Consider the following 21,347-nt stretch of genomic DNA (forward strand, 5'->3'; position numbering starts at 1 on the left):
TAATGAACAGAATTGTTGAATCAATATACTATACACCTGAAATTAATAGAACACTGTATGTTATTTATACTTCAATAAAAAATTTCTATATATTTTCATGACGAAGCCATAATCAAAGACTTAGTATAGTTGCAATATTAATTTTTAGTTATATATATTTACTGGTATGATTTACATAAATTATAAGGGAATATAATTTAAAATGGACAGATGGTTCTTGGTATGCATTATATTTTATTTGTAGACAGCACAGTCACATGGAAGATTTCAGAAAGGAAAGTTACTGGGATGCTTATGACATCTTTTCTTCTGAAAAGACAAAGCTCTTTCACAAGAGCCTGCTAATAATATTTTAAAATCAATTTAACACACCTAATGACTTACCTAAGGAACTCCTGGTCTGTTGACTATTTGGTGGTATGTTTTCCTTGGCCATGGAAATTAATATTTTACTGTTTTCAGAAAGCTTCTCTGATGCCTTTCCCTGAAAGAGACACAATATTTACAAAAGTACAGGAAAAATCCACAAAATACACAATCTATCCCAATACTTTCATTAAATGACTTGAAAAAAACTACACAGTAATATCATCGAAGAAATTTAAGTGTGAGGTTTGAGGAATTAACCAAAAGTATTTAATACTGTAATAAATTCTAATTAAATCTTAGAATTCACTTATCAACAAATATTCACAGTTCCTACTACATAGTGTCCCAAGCACTGGAAACATGAATGAAAAAAACATAGGAAAATCTCTGCCATCATGGAGCTCAAGCTATTGAGGGGACAAGCAACAAGCATAATATATAATTCGTCTATGTAATACATAGAGAGTAACTGGTAAAGGCCAAGGAAAAATAAAAATAGAGCATGGTAAGAAGGGCCATAATGATGCACGAGGTATTAACAGACCTCAATGAGCATGATATTTGAACTAATACTTAAAGATCATGATTTAAGTACTATTTAATATTTTAAAAGTATAATAATGCTGTACTTAAAGCTCTGTAATAACCATTTGCAAACCCTGTAACGTAGTCCTAAGTGGGGAGTGGTTAAAACCATAGACTTTGGGGGTAGACATATGATGACTGCAATCCTGAATCTACCTGGAAATGTAACTGAATGAATTACTTAACCTCTTTTGAGCCTCACTTTCTTGATCTGTAAAACAAAAATATTCTACCTACTAAACAGAGGTATTATGTATGATTAAGTAAAATAGTACATGTAAAGTCCTTGACACAACTCCTTGACCAGAGCAGCTATTATGGAAAAAAGGCAAACTAGTATGGTGGTTAAGAGAATAAGCACTACAGTCAAGATGTCAGGAATCAAAGCTTCTACCAACTCTCTGACCTTAGTCTCATTACTTAACTTTCCCATGCCTTAGTTTACTCTTTTAGAAAATGATCATAACAACAGTATTTATCTCACATATTCATGTGAATCATAAATTTAACTCTTAAGACTAAGCCTCATTTCTGAAAGGAAAAAGACTTCAACTAAGAATACTCTATCCAGCAGGCTATCATTCAGAATAGAAGGAAAAATAAAGTTTTCCAGACAAGCAAAACTTGAAGGAATTCACTACCACTACACCAGCTTTATAAAAAATGTTAAAGTGGAAAGGAAAGACCACAGCAGGAAAAGAAAGGAGATCTGTCAGCTGAGTATCTGACTCTTGATTTCAGCTCAGGTCATGATCCCAGGGTCATGGGATCAAGCCCCACTTCAGGGTCCATGCTGAGCATGCACCCTGCTTGAGATTCTCTTTCTTCCCCTCGGCCTCCCTAAACACTTGCATGCACATTCTTGCTCTCTCTCTCTCAAATAAAAATTTAAAAAAGAGCGCCTGGGCAGCTCAGTCAGTTATGCTTCTGACATCTGCTCAGGTCATGATCTCACAGTTCATAAGTTTGAGCCCTGCGTCAATCTCTCTGCCATTAGAGTAGAGCCTGCTTAAGATCTTCTGTACCCTTCCCTCTGCCCCTCCCCTGCTCATAATCTCTTTCTGTCAAAAATAAACATTTTTTTAAAATAAATAATATAAATAAACATTAAAAGAAAATTTTAAGAGGCACCTGGGTGGCTCAGTCAGTTAAGTGTCAACTCTTGATCTCAGCTCAGGTCATGATCTCCAGGTCTGTGAGATTGAGCCCCTCATGGGGCTTAGGATTCTCTCTCCCCGTCTCTCTACCTCTCCTCCATTAGCACGTGCACTCTCTTTCTCAAAATAAATAAATAAACTTACAGAAATTAAAAAGTAGGAAAGGAAAACATTCCACAGGTATGTATAACCATAATAAGATAGAATAAATCCTTATAAAACCAACATGGAGGCTAGAATACAGAAGCAGTAAAATCAAATGTATCTATAAAAATCAGTCATGGAATTCACAAAATAGAAGGATGTAAAGTATGGCACCATACACCTAAAACATGAGGAGAAGGGAGTAAAAATTCAGTGCTTTTATAATGGGTCCAAACTTAAGCGACCATTAACTTAACAGAGACTGCTATATGCATAAGATGTTGTATATACACTTAATGGTAACCACACATCAAAACCAGTAATAGATATACAAGAAATAAAGAGAAAAGAATCCAAACATATCACAAAAAAACAGCTATCAAACCACATAAGAGAGCAAGAAAAGTAAGTAAGAACTATAAAAATAACCATTAACACAAGTAACAATATGGCAATAAGTACATAACTATCAATAATTACTTTGAATGGAAATAAACTAAACACTCCAATTCAAAAGATAAAGGGTGACCAAATGAATAAAAAAAGCACACAAGAATTGCTGCCTACAAGGGACTCATTTCAGACCTAAATACAAATGCAGATTGAAAGTGAAGGGATGGAAAAACATTTATCATGCAAATGAAAGTGAAAAAGAAAAATGGAGTAATGATAATTATATGGGACAAAACAGACTTTAAAAAACAAAGACTGTAAGAAGAGACAAGAAAGGGCATAACATAATTATAAAGGGAATAATTCAATAGAAGGTATAACAATTGTAAATATTTATGCACCCAACATGGAGGTACCCAAATACATAAAGCATTTATGAACAAACATATTAGTACTAGTAGTAGTATTGATAGTAATACTAGTAATAGTAGGGGACTTTACCCACTTACAACAATGGACAGGTCACCCAGGCAGAAAATCAACAAGAAAACAGTGGCTTCAAACGACACATTGAACCAGATGGATCTAACATATATTCAGAACATTCCATCCGAAAACAGGAGAACATTCATTTCAAGTGCACAGGGGACATTCTCCAGAATAGATCACATATTAGCAACAAAATAAGACAACAAATTCAAAAAGACTGACGTTATATCATCCATCTTTTCCATCCACAACACTTTGAAACTTCAAATCAACCACAAGAAAATATCTGGAAAGAACCCAAAGATGTGGAGGTTAAAGAACATGCTACTAAACAATGAATGAGTCACCCAAGAAATCAACGAGAAAATCAAAAAATACATGGAGACAAATGAAAGGAGAACACAATGGACCAAAATCTTTGTGACATAGCAAAAGCTGTCCTAAAAAGGAGGGATTTTAAGCAATACACAACTACCTCAAGAAGCAAGAAAAACTGCAAAAGCTAAACTTAACTTTATTTCTAAAGGAGCTAGAAAACGAACAAACAAAACCCAAACCAGTAGAAGGAAATAATAAAGATTAGAGCAGAAATAAATGAAATAGAAGCTAAAAAAAAATAAAAAATAAAAACAAACTTCACTGATTAGATCAATGAGACCAGGAGCTGGTAGTTCTTTGTAAAAATTTAACGAAACATGGTAAACCTTTTGACAGATTCACCAAAAAAAAAAAAAAAAGAAAAAAAAGAAAAAAAAAAAGGGGCTCAAAGAAACAAAATCAGAAATTATAGAAATAACACCACAGAGGGGCGCCTGGGTGGCTTAGTCGGTTAAGCATCCGACTTTCGCTTAGGTCATGATCTGGCAGTTCGTGGGTTCGAGCCCCACGTCGGGCTCTGTGCTGACTGCCAGCTAGAGCCTGGAGCCTGTTTCAGAGTCTGTATCTCCCTCTCTCTCTGACCCTCCCCTGCTCACGCTGTCTCTCTCTCTCCTAGAAATAAATATTTTTTAAAAAAAAGAAATAACACCACAGAAATACAAAAGATTATAAGAAAATATGAAAACTTATATCCCTACAAATTGGACAACCTAGAAGAAATGGATAAATTCCCAGAAATATATAATGTTCCCAATCTGAATCAGGAAGACACAGAACATCTGCACAGACCAATGAAATTGAATTAGTAATCAAAAAACTGCCAATAACCAAAAGTGCAGTACCAGACCCGTGCAGCTTCACGGGTGAATTCTACCATTTGAAAGAAGAGTTAATACCTACTCTTCTCATACTACTCTAAAAAATAGAGGAAGGAAAGCTTCCAAATTCATTCTAGGAGTCCAGCATTACCCTGGTGTCAAAACCAAACAAAGACCATAACCCCCCCAAAAAAAAACTACAGGTCTGATGAACATAGATATAAATGACCTTAACAAAATATTAACATACGAAATCCATCAATACACTAAGAAAAATCATTCACTAAGATCTCATGAGCATTCCTGGAATGCAAGAGTGGTTCAACATTCACCAATCAATCAACACAATAATCAACGAGAGAAAGGCTAAAATCATGTGATTATTTCAGTACATGCAGAAAAAGCATTTGACAAAGTAGAACATCCATTCATGCTAAAAACTCTCACCAAAGTAGGTTAGGAGGGAATATATCTCAATATAACAAAGGCCATATGTGAGCTTTTCGCCTAATATCATGAACAAAACATGGATGTCCACTCTCACCACTTTTATTCCACATAATACTGAAAGTCCTAGCCACAGCAATCAGACAAGTAAAAGAAACCAAAAGCATCCAAATTGGTAAGGAAGTAAAACTATTTGCAGATGATATGATAACTCTATATAGAAAACCCTAAAGACTCCACCAAAAGACTACTAGAACCGATAAACGAATTCTGTAAGATTGCAGGATAAAAAAAAAAAAAATCAACATACACAAATCTGTTGCCTTACTGTATAGTAATAATGAAGCAGAAAACAAGAAAATAGTCCCCTTTACATCTGCACCAAAAATAACAAAATGCCCAGGAATAAACCTAATCAAGGATGTGAAAGACCTGTACTCTGAAAACTATAAAACACTGATGAAAGAAATCGAGGACCACAAAACCAAATGGGAAAATATTCCATATTCATTTACTGGAAGAACATTGTTAAAATGTTCATACAAGACAAAACAATCTACAGATTTAATGCAATTTCTATCAAAACAGCAACAGCATAAAAATAGAGTAACAGAAATAGAACAAATAATCCTAAAATTTGCATGGAACCACAAAAGACCCAAAGGAGCCAAAGTAATTTTGAAAAACAAAAACAAAACTAGAAGTACCACAATCCCAGATTTCAACGTATACTACAGAGCTGTAGTCATCAAAATAGTATGGTAGTGCTACAAAAATACACACAGATCAATGGAACAGAAAATAGAGCCCAGAAATAAACTCACACATACATGTTCAATTAATCTGCAACAAGAGAGCCAATAATATGCAACTGGAAAAAGGCTCTTCAACAGATGGTGTTAGGAAAACTGGACAGTGACATATAGAAGAATGAAACTGGATGGTCTTATACCACACACAAAAATAAACTCAAAATGGATTAAGACCTAAATGTGAGACCTGAAACCATAAAACTCCTAGAAGAAAACACAGGCAATAAGCTCTCTGACACTGGCACAGTAAAGGAAACCATCAACAAAAAGACCTACCCACTAAATGTGAGAAGATATTTGCAACTGATATAAGATGGAAGGAGGTTAATATCCAAAATGTACAAAGAATTCCTACAACACCACCAAAAAAAAAAAAAAAATCCATTTAAAAATTGGTAAAGGACGGCTAACATCATCCTCAACAGGGAACAACAGAGAACTTTCCCCCTGAGATCAGGAACACGACAGGGAAGTCCACTCTCACCACTGCTGTTTAACATAGTGCTGGAAGTCCTAGCATCAGACAACAAAAGGAAATAAAAGGCATCAGAATTGGCAAAGAAGAAGTCAAACTTTCACTTTTTACAGATGACATACTATACATGGAAAACCCAAAAGACTCCACCAAAAGGCTGCTAGAACTGATACATGAATTCAGCAAAGTTGCAAGGTACAAAATCAATGTACAGAAATCAGATGCATTTTTATATACCAATAATAAAGCAACAGAAAGAGAAATCAAGAAACTGATCCCATTCACAATTGTACCAACAGCCATAAAATACCTAAGAATAAACCTAACCAAAGACGTAAAAGATCTGTACGCTGAAAACTACAGAAAACTTACGAAGGAAATGGAAGAAGATTCAAAGAAATGGAAAAACAGTCCACGCTCATGGATTAGAAGAATAAATATTGTTAAAATGTCGATACTACCCAAAGCAGTCTAAACATTCAATGCAATCCTAATCAAAATTGCACCAGCATTCTTCTCAAAACTAGAACTATCCTAAAATGTGTATAGAACCACAAAAGACCCCGAATAGCCAAAGTAATATTGAAGAAGAAAACCGAAACGGGAGGCATCACCATCCCAGACTTTAGCCTCTACTACAAAGCTGTCATCATCAAGATAGTGTGGTATTGGCACAAAAACAGACACATAGACCAATGGAATAGAATAGAGAACTCAGAATTGGACCCAAAAGTGTCAACTAATCTTTGACAAAGCAGGAAAGAGCATCCAATGGAAAAAAGCCAGCCTCTTTAACAGATGGTGCTGGGAGAACTGGACAGCAACATGCAGAAGAATGAAACTAGACCACTTTCTCACACCATACACAAAAATAAACTCAAAATAGATGAAGGACCTGAATGTGAGACAGGAAACCATCAAAACCCTAGAGGAGAAAGCAGGAAACAACCTCCTTGACCTCAGCCACAGCAATTTCTTACTCGACACATCTCCAAAGGCAAGGGAATCAAAAGCCAAAATGAACTTTTGGGATCTCATCAAGGTAAAAAGCTTCTGCACAGCAAAGGAAATAATCCATAAAACTAATGGGCAACCGACGGAATGGGAAAAGATAGTTGCAAATGACATATCGGATAAAGGGCTGGTATCTAAAATCTATAATGAACTCACCAAGCTCCATACTCAAAAAACAAACAATCCAGTGAAGAAATGGGCAGAAGACATGAACAGACATATCTCCAAAGAAGACATCCAGATGGCCAAGAGACACGTGAAACGATGCCCAACATCACTCATCAGGGAAATACAAATTAAAAACACACCGATACACCACCTCACACCGGTCATAGTGGCTAAAATGAACGAATCAGGAGACGATAGATGCTGGCCAGGATGCGGAGACACGGGCACCCTCCTACACTGTTGGTGGGAATGTAAGCTGGTGCAGCCCCTCTGGAAAACAGTGTGGAGGTTCCTCAAAAAATTAACAATAGAACTCCCCTAGGACCCAGCAATAGCACTGCTAGGAATTTACCTGAGGGAGTGCTGATGCACAGGGGCACATGGACCCCAATGTTCACAGCAGCACTTTCAACAATAGCCAAATCATGGAAAGAGCGTAAATGTCCATCAGCTGACGAATGGATCAAGATGTGGTTCATCTATACGATGGAATCCTACCTGGCAATGAGAAAGAATGACATCTGGCCTGTGCAGCAACGTGGATAGCACTGGAGGGTATTATGCTGAGTGAAGTCAGTCGTTGAGAAAGACACCATGTGTTTTCACTCATATGTGGAACAGGAGAAACTCAACAGAGAGCCATGGGGGAGGGAGGGAGGCAAACCATGAGAGACTCTTAAATACTGAGAACAAACTCAGGGTGGATGGGGGGCGGGGGACAGGGGAAAGCGGGTGATCGGCATGGAGGAGGGCACGTGTTGGGATGAACACTGGGTATTGTATGGAAACTAATTTGACAATAAAGTATATTTTTTAAAAAAGAATAAAAGAAAGGAACTTAAAACTTAAAAAAAATTTTTTTAATAAATAAATAAAAATGGGTAAAGGACTGGATACACATCTCTCCAAAGACCTACAGATGGCCAACACACAAAAAGATGCTCAGTATCACCAATCATCAGGGAAGTGCAAATCAAAACCACAATGAGATAACACCTTGCACCTGTATTAATGGCTACACTCAAAAATACAAGAAACAAGCACTGGTGAAGACTGGAGAAAAGGGAACCGTCATGTTCTGTCGATGGGAGTACAAACTGGTACAAGCCACTGTGGAAAACAGTATGGAGCTTCCTATATTTTCACTACTGGGTATTTACCCAAAGCAAATGAAAACATTAATTCAAAAGGATATATGCACTCCTATATTTATTGCAGCATTATTTACAAAAGTCAGATATAGAAGCAACCCAAGCATCTATCCATAGATGAACAGATACATGTATATATATACATTTATACACATTGGTGTATAAATGGCATATGTATCAGCCTTAAAAAAGAATGAACTCTCACCATTTGGAACAACACAGATGAATCTAGAGGGTATTATACTAAGTGAAATTAAGTCAAAGAAAGACAAATACTCTATGATTTCACTCATGTGGAACTGAAGAAACAAAACAAACAAAGAAGAGAACCAAAACAACAGGTTCTTAAATACGGAGAACTGGTGGCTGCGAGAGGGGAAATGGCAGGGGTGAAGAGCAGTAAGAGTGTACTTAGAGTGATGAGCGCGGAGTAATGTACAGAACTGGTGAATCACTATATTGTACACCAGAAACTGATATAAACCTGTATTTTAATTATACCGGAGTTTTAAAAATGAAGAGAATACAATTAAACTAAGCCTCTTCCACACACAGCAAACAACAAACTTTTTAGCTATGTAAGTAAACTTCCCCCATAATTAAACTGCCAATGTTACTGACCATCTCACCCAGATGCCCATGCCTTTGTCAATACGAATGCTATAGCAGATGAGACATGGGATAACGGGTGACCCAGGACTGTCTTGGGCATACCAATATATATGGTTACTGTGATTACAGTGGACTATATGACGGACAGCTTTAATCTATATCCTGTATATTAACACACTGAACTCACAAAAGAAGGTGGTACATCTGTCCAGATTAGTGCTATAGAAGAGCTTCGGATAGTATCTAGCATAGTCTCAGTATTTACGAAGTGGATAAACCACTTTTTCACCAAAACTAGGAAAGCTTTAAGGAAGGTTTTTCAAATACTGCTTTCAAGAACACTTGAAGAAATTTCTAATCTGAAAAGCAAAGATCCCAAAATAAATACAAATAAATTCACTATTCTCGATTAAAATAAAAAATTTAAGACACTGACTTACTTAAAAGATACTTTTCATAAAGAATGAGAACTTTTTAGATCTATATATTCTGAAAGTGCCTTGTACTAAAAATAGTCTCATCATTTTATGAAGCTCAGCAATTATTAATTAAAACCCTAATAAGAGAGAACAAACTGCGAGATACAAAACACATTCTGTACATTACTCCGCGCTCATCACTCTAAGTACACTCTTACTGCTCTTCACCCCTGCCATTTCCCCTCTCGCAGCCACCAGTTCTCCGTATTTAAGAACCTGTTGTTTTGGTTCTCTTCTTTGTTTTGTTTCTTCAATTCCACATATGAGTGAAATCATATAGAAAACACAGAAAAACTGCATTCAAAATCAATGTAATTTTGTCCGGAGTCAGGCTCTCAGACTCAGAATGACAGGACCCAAACTAAAGTATGAAAAAAAGATTCTCACTCATAAAAGAGGATGTTTTGCATTTTACACAGGACTAATCTTCAGAGACAATTTTAATGAAACATATTGAAAGAATATTATTAACTTTACCTTCATTTCCATGTAAGGTGGATCATTTTCCAATTCTGCTTTGTCTTTGGCCAGTTTGGCTTTTTGCTCTTCAATAAATTTATCCAAATTATCAGCCATTTTGCAGATACTAAAAAAAAAAAAAACAAACCAAGAAAAAAAAAAAACACCTCAATGACCACAGTTTTACCCCAATATTTTTAGGCTAATTAACAATATGCAGGTTTAACCCACATTTAATATTCAATTTCACTTACCAAATTGAGAAATTCACATAAGCTTGACCAAAACATGGGTGACTGCTTCTCCCAACCCACCCCCAAAACCAATGACATCTGAAAATAAAGAATATGCACAACCACCATCATTTCTCTCCCACATACACACACTTTGATTCATGAATCAAAGCATATTTTTTTTAGTTTTTTTAAAACTATTTGGAGGTAATTTTGAGTTAACAAAAAAGGTACAAATAAGAATACCAAGAAGAACATCCACACTTTTGTTTTTAACTTTCATTTATTATTTTTAATTTACATCCAAGTTAGTTAGCATACAGTACAATTATGATTTTAGGAGTAGATTCCAGTGTTTCATCCCCTATGTAGAACACCCACTGCTCATCCCAAAAAGTCACTTCCTTAATGCCCCTCACCCATTTAACCAATTCCCCCACCCACAATCCCTCCAGCAACCCTGTTTATTCTCTGGGAGAGTCTCCTAAGTTTTGTCACCCTCCTTGTTTTTATATTATTTTGCTTACCTTCCCTTACGTTCATCTGCTTTGTATCTTAAATTCCTCATATGAGTGAAGTCATATAGTACTTGTCTTTCTCTAATTTCACTTAGCATAATACCCTCTACTTCTCCATGTGGTTGCAAATGGCAAGATTTCATTCTTTTTGATTGCCAGGTAATACTCTGCTGTGTATAAATATATATACACACATATATATATACGTACACACACACACACACACACACACACACACACACACACACCACATCTTCCTTATCCATTCATCTGTCAATGGACATTTGGGCTCTTTCCATACTTTGGCTATTGTCAGTAGCGCTGCTATAAACACTGGGGTGCAAGTGACCCTTTGAAACACACACCTATATCCCTTGGATAAATACCTAATAGTGTAGTTGCTGGGTTGTAGGGTAGTTCTATTTTTAATTTTTTGAGGAACCACCATATTGTTTTCCAGAGTGGCTGTACCAGTTGGCATTCCCACCAGCAGTGCTAAAGGGATCCTCTTTCTCTGCATCCTCACCAACATCTGTTGTTGCCTGAGTTGTTAATTTTAGCCATTCTCACGGGTGTGAGGTAGTATCTATCTCACTGTGGTTTTAATTTGTATTTGCCTGATGATGAGTGATGTTTAACATTTTTTCATGTGTCTGTTAGCCACCTGGATTTCTTTGGAAAAGTCTCTATTCATGTCTTCTGTCCATTTCTTCACTGGGTTATTTGTTTTCTGGGTGTTGAGTTTGATAAGTTCTTCACAGATTTTGGATACTAACCCTTTATCTGATAGGTCATTTGCAAATATCTTCTCCCATTCCATCGGTTGCCTTTTAGTTTTGTTAAGTATTTCATTAGCTGTGTAAAAGCTTTTTATCTTGATGAGGTCCCAATAGTTCATTTTTACTTTTGTTTCCCTTGCCTCCAGAGACATGTCAAGTAAGAAGTTACTGCAACCAAGGGTCAAAGAGGTTTTTGCCCGCTTTCTCCTCTAGGATTTTGATGGCTTCCTGCCTTACGTTTAGGTCTTTCCTCCAGTGAAAGAAAGTGGTCCTGGCTCCTTGTGCATGTCGCTGTCCAGTTTTCCCAGCACCATTTGCTGAAGAGACTGCCTTTATTCCATTCGATATTCTTTCCTGCCTTGTCAAAGATTAGTTGGCCATATGTTTGTGGGTCCATTTCTGGGTTCTCTATTCTGTTCCATTGATCTCAGTGTCTATTACTGTGCCAGCACCATACTGTCTTCATGATTACAGCTCTATAATACATCTTAAAGTCCAGGATTGTGATGCCTCCACCTTTAGTTTTCTTTTTCAGGATTGCTTTGGCTAATCGGGGGTCTTTTCTGGTTCCATACAAATTTTAGGACTGTTTGTCCTACCTCTGTGTGAAGAAGCTGGTGTTATTTTGATAGGGATTGCATCGAATATGTAGATTGCTTTGGGTAGTATCAACATTTTAACAATATTTATTCTTCCAATCCATAAGCATGGAATATTTTTCCTTTTCTATGTGTGTGTCTTCTTCAATTTCTTTCATAAGCTTGCTATAGTTTTCAGCGTATAGATTTTTCACCTCTTTGGTTAGGTTTATTCCTAGGTATTTTATGGTTTTTGGTGCAATTGTAAATGAGATCAATTCCTTTATTTCTCTCTCTAATGCATCATTATTGGTGTATAGGAATGTAACTGATTTCTGTGCATTGATTTTATATCCTGCAACTTTGCTGAATTCATGGATCAGTTCTAGCAGTTTTTTGGTAGAGTCTTTGGGTTTTCCATATAGAGTATCATGATGTCTGCAAAAAGTGACAGTTTGACCTCCTCCTAGCCAATTTGGATGCCTTTATTCTTTTGTGTTATCTGATTGCTGATGCTAGGACTTCCAATACTATGTTAAATAACAGTCGTGAGAGTGGACAGCCTTGTCATGTTCCTGACCTTAGGGGGAAAGCTCTCAGTTTTTCCCCATTGAGGAGGATATTAGCAGTGGGTCTTTCATTTATTACTTTTATGATCTTGAGATATAATCCTTCTATCCCTACTTTCTTAAGGGTTTTTAATCAAGCAAGGATACTGTATTTTGTCAAATGCTTTCTCTGCATCTACTGAGAGGATCGTGTGATTCTTATCCCTTCTTTTATTGACGTGATGTATTGTGTTTATTGTTTTGTGGCTATTGAACCAGTCCTGCGTCCCAGGAATAAATCTCACTTGGTCATGATGAATAATTCTTTAAATGTAGTGTTCAATCCAGCTAGCTGGTACCTTGTTGAGGATTTTTGCATCCATGTTCATCAGGAAAATTGGTGTGTATTTCTTTTTAGTGGGGTCTTTGTCTGATTTTGGAATCAAGGTAATGATGGCCTCGTAGAATGAGTTTGAAAGTTTTCCTTCCATTTCTATTTTTTGGAATAGCTTCAAAAGAATAGGCATTAACTCTTCTTTAAATGTTTGGTAGAATTCCCCTGGAAAGCCATCCAGCCCTGGACTCTCATTTTTTGGAAGATTTTTGACGACTCATTTGATTTCTATACTGGTTATAGGTCTGTTCCAATTTTGTTTTTTCTTGTTTCTGTTTTTGAGGTTTATATGCTTCTAGGAATTTGTCCATTACTCCAGATTGCCCAACTTACTGGTGTATAATTGCTCATAACACTCTCTTATTATTGTTTGTATTTCTGCAGTGTTCGTTGTGATTTCTCCTCTCCTCTTTCATTCATGATTTCATTTATTTGGGTCCATTCCTTTTTCATCAAAGTGACTAGGGGTTTATCAATTTTGTTAATTCTTTCAAAGAACCAGCTCCTGGTTCCATTGCTCTGTTCTACTGGTTTTTTGTTTTGTTTTGTTTTCCGTATCATGGATTTCTGCTCTAATCTTTATGATTTCCTGTCTTCTACTGGTTGGGGGTTTTATTTGCTGTTCTTTTTCCAGCTCTTTAAGATGTAAGGTTAGGTTATATATCTGAGACCTTTCTTCCTCCTTTAGGAAGGCCTGGATTGCTATATACTTACCTCTTATGACTGCCTTCACTGCATCCCAGAAGTTTGGGGTGATCGTGTTTTCATTTTCATTGGCTTCCATGTACTTTTTAATTTCCTCATTAACTTTTGGTTAGTCCACTCATTTTTTAGTAGGATGGTCTTTAGTCTCCAAGTACTCCTGGTCTTTCCAATTATTTTCTTGTGGCAGATTTCAAGTTGTGGTCTGAAAATATGCAAGGTATGATCTCAATCTTTTTGTACTTATTGAGGGCTGATTCATGTCCCAGTATGTGATCTATTCTGGAGAATGTTCTATGTGCACTCAAGAATAATGTGTATTCTGTTGCTTTAGGATGAAATGTTTTCAATACATCTGTTAAGTCCATCCAGTACAGTGTGTCATTCAAAGCCACTGTTTCTCTGTTGATTTTCGTTTACATGATCTGTCCATTGCTGTAAGCAGGGTGTTGAAGTCCCCTACTTTTATAGTATTATTATCAATGAGTTTCCGTCTGTTCATGATTAATTTATATATTTAGGTGTACCACATTTGGAGCATAAATATTTACAACTGTTAGGTCTTGGTGGAGAGACCCCTTAATTATGATGTAATGCTCTTCTTCATCTCTTGTTACAGTCTTTATTTTAAAATCTAGATTGTGTGATACAGGTATGGCTACTCCAACTTTCTTTTGGAGACCATTAGCATGACAGACGGTTCTCCATCCCTTAGATCTAAAATGAGTCCTTTGTAAGCAGCATATACATGGATCTTGTTTTCTTATCCATTCTGTTACCCTAGGTCTTTTGATTGGAGCATTTAGTCCACTGACATTTACAGTGAGTACTAAAAGATATCAACTTATTGTGATTATGTTGCCTGTAGAGTTGGAGTTTCTGGTGGTGTTCTCTGGTCCTTTCTATTGTTTGTTGCTTTTGGTCTGTTATTTTTTTACTTTTCTCCCCTCAGAGAGTCCCCCTTAAAATTTCTTGCAGGGCTGGTTTAGTGGTCACGAACTCCTTTAGTTTTTGTTTGACTGGGAAACTTGTTATTTATTTTTTTTAATTTAAAGAGAGAGATAGAGACAGCATGAGCAGCAGAGGGTCAGAGAAAGAGGGAGACACAGAATCTGAAGACAGGCTCCAGGCTCTGAGTTAGCTGTCAGCACAGAGCCCGATGCAGGGCGGGGCTCGAACCCACAAACCATGAGATCATCACCTGAGCTGAAGTCAGACACTTAACTGACTGAGCCACCCAGGCGCCCCTCTCCTATTTTGAATGACAGCTTTGCAGGATAAGGAATTCTTGACTGCCTATTTTTTCCAATTCAACACACTGAATATCCCCTGTCACTCCATTCTGGCCTGCCAAGTTTCTGTGGGTAGGTCTGCTGCGAACCTAATCTGTCTTCCCTTGCAGGTTAGGGACTTTTTTCCCTTGCTGCTTTCATAATTCTTGCCTGGAGCAGTTTGTGAATTTGACTAGGATATCCCTTGCTGATGGTCAGTTTTGTTGAATATAATGGGAGTTCTCTATGCTTCCTGGATTTGATGTCTGTGTCTTTCCCCAGATGAGGTTAAGTTTTCCACAATGACTTATTCACATAATGCTTCTATCCCTTTTTCTCTCTTCATCTTCTGGGATCCCTATGATTTGAATGTTATTCTTTTTAATGAGTCACTGAGTTCTCTAATTCTTATACCATGCTCTTTTGCCTTAGTCTCCCTCTTTTTTTTTCTACTTCATTATTCTCCATAATTTTATCTTCTAAATTGCTAATTCGCTTCTTTGCTTTGTCCATCCTTGCCGCTAAGGCATCCATTGGAGATGCTTCCTAGTTACAGCGTTTTTAATCTTGTCCTAACTAGATTTTCTTTTATCTCCACATAAAGGGATTCTATGCTTTTTTCAACCCCAGATAGAATTCTTATTATCGTGATTCTAAACTATAGTTCAGATAGCTTGCTTGTATCTGTGTTGACTAAGTCCCTGGCTATCATTTCTTCTGTTCTTTCTTTTGGGGTGAATTTCTTCATTTCATCATTTTGAAGGAAGAAAAGTAATTAATAAAGTAAAAAGTAGTACATAATGTAAACTTCACTTTATTATTTACTTCCAAAAATAACACTGATTTTAAAATATGGTTTTAACAAAATACATTCCAAACCAAAAGCTTATATTCTTAAGCCATTTTTAACTTGCTAAATGTGACAAAAGATTTTTTATAGTAAAAATTTAAAACAGCTCAACAGCAAACAATAATTTTCATGTTTCAAAAAAAAAAAAAATGACTTCTGGGGCGCCTGGGTGGCTCAGTCAGTTAAGAATTCAACTTTGACGGGGCGCCTGGGTGGCTTAGTCGGTTAAGCGTCCGACTTTCGCTTGGGTCATGATCTCACATTCGTGGGTTCGAGCCCCGCGTCGGGCTCTGTGCTGACTGCCAGCTCAGAGCCTGGAGCCTGTTTCAGTCTGTGACTCCCTCTCTCTCTGACCCTCCCCTGCTCACGCTGTCTCTCTCTCTCTCCTAGAAATAAAAATAATAATAATAATAAAAAAAGTTAAAAAAAAAAAAAGAATTCCACTTTGGCTCAGATCATGATCTCACAGTTCATGGGGTCAAGCTCTGCATCAGCCTGCTTTGGATTCTCTCTCTCGCTCTCTCACTCTCTACCCCTCCCCCACTCATACATACACACACACACACACACACACACACACACACTCTCTCTCTCTCTCTCAAAAATAAAAAACATTAAAAACATTTCTTAAAATCCTCTAATTTCCCTATTTTATGTCTGATAGAAATAAAAGACGATGGGATAATATTTACTTCGAAGCAGAATTTTATACAAATTTAAGAAGGAATGTCATTATCTAAAAAAAGTAAAAAGATAACCTGAATAATCTAAGATCTCTACATAACACTATTAATAATTGCTCTTGAGTACATACTTAAAATTTTCCTTTAGTATTATATTTTAACATCCATTACAAATTCCAGAACTGATTTTATGTGACCAGAGTAGTATTTTTAACAGTAGTTGTGTGTATAACACATGCCATACCTAAAACATCACATTCATCAGATATATGTTTAATCATTTCTTATTCTGTTCTACTATCTGATTAAAATATAGTATCTTTAATACGAAGTTGAAAAGCCAAAGATACTAGTAAGCTTTCTCCTGCAAACGCCCTCCAAACACCCACCTGGAACATTTTTGTGGTTAAACTCGTTGGGCTTATTATTACTCACTGCATTAAGGGATGCCTCCTAGACACCCACCACGGGGATCTCTGGAGTATCTAACCATGAAGGTGTTAGAAGAGACTAACAGGATTTGCAACTTAAGTGATTTGTGAGCAGAACTTTGCTCAAGATTGAAAGCTGTCAGAAAGTGAGGGTAATTCTATGATTGATCATGTTAGCAAATCTTATCTAAAGCTGTAACTGATTAAAAGCCAGCAGTCACTTATCAGCTGGAAGAAGTGATGCCTGGTCTTCTGTGGCTTGGGTAACATTCATGTTTGTCTGTGTTTGGACAGGATTATGGAGTGGTATTCTTTTTCTCTTGACCTATCACACAGACACAGAACAGCTTTGTCAAACGCTGATGTTCTGTGCAACTGTTTATCTTCAGTGGAAGAACAATAAGCCGAAGCCGCAGTGCCAGGCCAGTTCCTAGCAACACCAAGGCCTTGCTGATAAATAGTAGAGTCCAGCTTCCAGCTGCCACGGCCACTTTTTTCTTTCTCACTCCTTCAAGCAGATGATAGCTTACATAAAACATATTTCAACCACAAAATTATTCAAGAATTAGAGAAATCACACAGATTTCTGAGTTGATGGGCACAGCCTAAGTACAAAATAGATTATTTATATCTTTAAAATTAAGTTACAAAGGTACCTGGGTGGCTCGTTTGGATTAAGCATCTGACTCTTGGTTTCAGCTCAGGTCATCATCTCACAGTTTGTGCGATCAAGCCCCGAGTCCGGTTCTGCAGTGACTTAGGATTCTCTCTCTCCTCTCTCTACCCCTACCCCACTTGGGCATGCACACTCTCTCTCAAAATAAATAAATCAATGTCTAAAAGTTTTTTAAAAGTAAAGATTAAGTTACAAGAAAAATCAGCTAAAAGAAACCTTAAAGGTATTTTTTATCTTCCTTCACCCTACAATGCAAAATCACTCACAACTTTTAAGATATTACCAAGCTGCTCCCCCCACCAGCAGCTATCTACAGAGCATGTAGATGATAAACAGTTTTTAAGAAAAGTTTAACTGAAAGACCTGGATTTGAAACCTAATTTCCTCACTAATTAACTCGATCTGATCAACCTCAATACGTTCCTTAACCTTCCTTCTGCTTTCCTCACCCACAGAAATATCTACTCCAGAGCTGTTATGAAGAAAAACAAAATGATGCATATAAAATGTGTGGCACACCTGGCACTGAAAAAAAAATTCAACAAATCATGGCTGTTTTATTGTTATTACATTTTCATAGTTTTTATATACAATGGTAATCATCTTTTTAAAGAAACCTCCAAGGTACACTGGATTTTTTGAAAATGTTTTTATTTATTTCTGAGAGACAGAGAGACAGACAGTGTGAGCAGGGGAGGGTCAGAGAGAGAAGGAGACACAGAATCTGAAACAGGCTCCAGGCTCTGAGCTAGCTGTCAGCACAGAACCCGACGCAGGGCTCAAACCCACAAACTGTGAGATCATGACCTGAGCCGGTCAGATGCTCAAACGACTGAGCCACCGAGGTGCCCCGAAAGTACACTGGATTTTAAATCACCAGTAACTGATACTTGATTATCATAATCTAAATCAACATATCTAAACCTTTTTTTAAAAAATTTTTTAAATGTGGGGCTCGAACTTACAAACTGTAAGATCATGACCTGAACTGAAGCCACATGCTTAACCAACTGAGCCACCCAGGCGCCCCAACATATCTAAACCTTAAACTTAGGCCCTTTATACTTATCATATAGATAGGAACATAAGCAGACTAGAGCTGGCATTCATTGTGCTAGGCCTTGGTGAATCTAAAAAACAGAGAGGACCCAGAACTGAGCATACCCAATTCTTTCACCCAATTTCTTCAATCACAAAGAGAGGGGCAAATGTTCCCATCGTTTTCCCTCTCAAGCGAAGTGTAAATTTCCTCCTCACCATGGAAGCATACGGAACAGAAAGTAACCTCTCTCCTATAGGACATTGTTCTAGATTCTAGGGGGATGGAAAGTGTAAGGTATGGACCCCCCCTCAAATTTGAACGGCATAATGCACCCTGGGCTCCATCTGGCCAGACTGATGGGAGATACCCATAAGGGATTCAGCAGCAATATGAAGAAACAATTTGAATATGTCTGGAATTCAGAATAGAGTCCAAGATGGGGGGTGGGAAGGGCTTAGCAGTTCTTTAAATGATCATTAAAGCTATAGGAGAAAAGACTGCTTTGAAAAAGAGACCCTAGATAGAGGGAGAACAGGGCTTGGGACAAAATAGCAGAGACACTGGTAACATGTGTGTGGTGTGCAGGGAGGAGCCTGTGAAAGAGTTTTAGAAGAAAGACATGGGATGAGGTTAGCCAGGACAGCGTTTCCCATTTCCCATCCATTCAGAGATTTTCCACCAAATGAAAAGTGCTTATTCATCTTTTTCTCCTGGCAGATGAGACCCACATGAGCAACTTGCTTCCATGGGCACACCCAAATTTTGACAAACCCCCCTAAAAGTGGCCAACAAGTAACTGGTGGGAGAAAGGAAGGTTGAGGGTTAGGATACAGATAGAGTAAATATATAAGCACACTATTAGGTCCTTTAGCAACTTACATCATTAATGGTGACTAAGGACAGCAGCCTAAGTTAGAGAGCCTTTGGGTAATGCAAAATTTCCAGGATCCTTGCTCAAACACCTCTGTCTCCCACTCAGTGGACAATGGGAACGCAAGTCAGGATGTCACAAGAACAGTCTGAAATCTAATCAAAGCTGGTAATAAATCAATCACACTGATCTGAAAATTTCATTTGAGACAAACTGTACTCAACCATCCTATCCCAATGTATCCTATTTAAAACCACCTGCTCCCTTTCAGAAGGTCACCTGTACTGAAGGAGACCGAAAATTCCACACCTGGGGAGCATTTCAGCAGCTCTTTAACCACCACAAAGTCAGTACCCTCCTAGTGAGAAGAAATATGCAGAAAAGAAAGCAGCATCTTACGGATTTCCGTGGGATGTTTTTCTTGCTTGTACACACGACATGCCATTCTTTCATATAAAGCTGAGCCTCCCTGAGGGTAACTGGCTTTTTCCAACCCATATGGTTTGCTATTAGGTTACAGTATTTTCTGAGGGGTTTGGAAACTGTTGGTCTGCTTCCCAGAAATTCAAGGTAAACCTCTTAATCCTATAGTCTTGAGAGCCAACCTGTCTCAAGACATGAGTCCCACTGCTAACATTTCCTTAAAGCTGGATCCAAATCCCAGATAACAATCCTAAAATGAAGGCAATCAGGAGAGACTCGAGCGCAAGGAGCCAGAGGAAGACAACACGACCGAGTTCACAGGGCTGCTGTGATTAAGTACATTTTACTTGCAAAGCAAAGCACTGAGAACCGCGCCAAGAGCATAAGCATCAGCAGCCGTTAACCATTACCCGACGCCGAGCGGAGGACGGGCGCCCGGGGGAGCGCGGCCGCGGGGAAGGAGGGCGAGCGGGACGCGCGGGCGGCGGCCGCCGGGGGAGCGTCGGCGCGTCGTCAGGCAACCGGGTCTCCACAGCACCCGCGCCCGAGGGGCCCCCGGCGTCCGGACCGCGTGACCAGGGCCCCGCCCCCGAGCCACCCCGCAGCGGCGGGACCCCCCCCCCGCCCACACCGAGCCGCCCCCAGCCCTCCGCTGGGAGACCAAGCCCGGGACCCCGCGCCTCCGCCAGCGCCCCCAGCCCCGAAGCCGCGAGGCCGCGAGCGCACCCCGGCGGCCGCGAGACTCCCCCGGCGGAGGAGCCCACAGCCCGCGGCTCCAGCCCCGCGGCCACTGTGGCCGCCGCCGCCCCGGGACGCCGCCTCCCCGCCCGCACCCCGCCAGGCCCGCTCCCCACCCGCGGCTGACCAACGCTTACTCAGAAGCGCGGGCTCGCGGCCGGGAAGACGCACCGCGCCCGGAGGCGCTCTTCGCGGGCCGAGAGGCGGCGGCAGCCCGCGGGGACGGCAGCACCGCGACCCGCCGCCGGCCGCGGCTCCGCCTCTTAAGCCGAGCCCTCCCCCGCCCTTCCCCAACGGCCAGCCGCGGCCCCGCCCCGCTCCGGCCGCGGAGGCACGGTCGCGCGGTCGGGCGCCCCCTAGCCTCCCGGAGGCCGCACAGCCTCCCCGCCGTCCGCACGACCAGGCTGCAAGCCCACTGGGGTCTCCGCCGCCCAGTTCTGCTCCGACTGGGAGCTCCCGAACCATGGGAATTTCTTCCCGAGCGAAACCGATTCCAGCCCCTCCAAACCTTCCAAGCCCCAGGCGGCATGGAAAGAAAAACGGGTAGGGGTGGCAGAGAGAGAAAAGGTGTCGGCAAACCTTTCCGCATTTCTCTTCTCCCGGGAGTCGGGTCAGCGTTTTGTCCTGGGTCTTCGTTACTACTTCCCACATACTCCATTC

General features: G+C 39.3%; 1 protein-coding gene across 6 annotated transcripts in view; it reads right to left on the reverse strand.

Annotated features, from left to right (window-relative positions):
- CSPP1 (centrosome and spindle pole associated protein 1) overlaps positions 1-20,945 on the reverse strand; it is a 129,719-nt gene extending 108,774 nt beyond the window's left edge. For 5 of the 6 annotated variants that reach the window (XM_039246974.1, XM_039246973.1, XM_039246972.1 and 2 more), the window contains exons 1-4: positions 20,825-20,914; positions 19,535-19,681; positions 9,969-10,077; positions 385-484 (exon numbers count right to left, since the gene is read on the reverse strand). In XM_039246974.1, coding sequence (XP_039102905.1) covers positions 385-484; positions 9,969-10,077; positions 19,535-19,539 — 214 coding nt within the window. In that variant the 5' untranslated portion in view covers positions 19,540-19,681; positions 20,825-20,914. Of the gene's footprint in view, positions 1-384; positions 485-9,968; positions 10,078-19,534; positions 19,682-20,824 lie in introns of all 6 variants that reach the window. The other variant, XM_039246975.1, reaches the window with a different exon arrangement.
- Positions 20,946-21,347: the final 402 nt, after the last annotated feature.

Source organism: Hyaena hyaena, unplaced genomic scaffold, assembly GCF_003009895.1.
Source record: "Hyaena hyaena isolate Hyena2069 unplaced genomic scaffold, ASM300989v1 scaffold_287, whole genome shotgun sequence".
NCBI classification, from domain to species: Eukaryota; Metazoa; Chordata; class Mammalia; order Carnivora; family Hyaenidae; genus Hyaena; species Hyaena hyaena.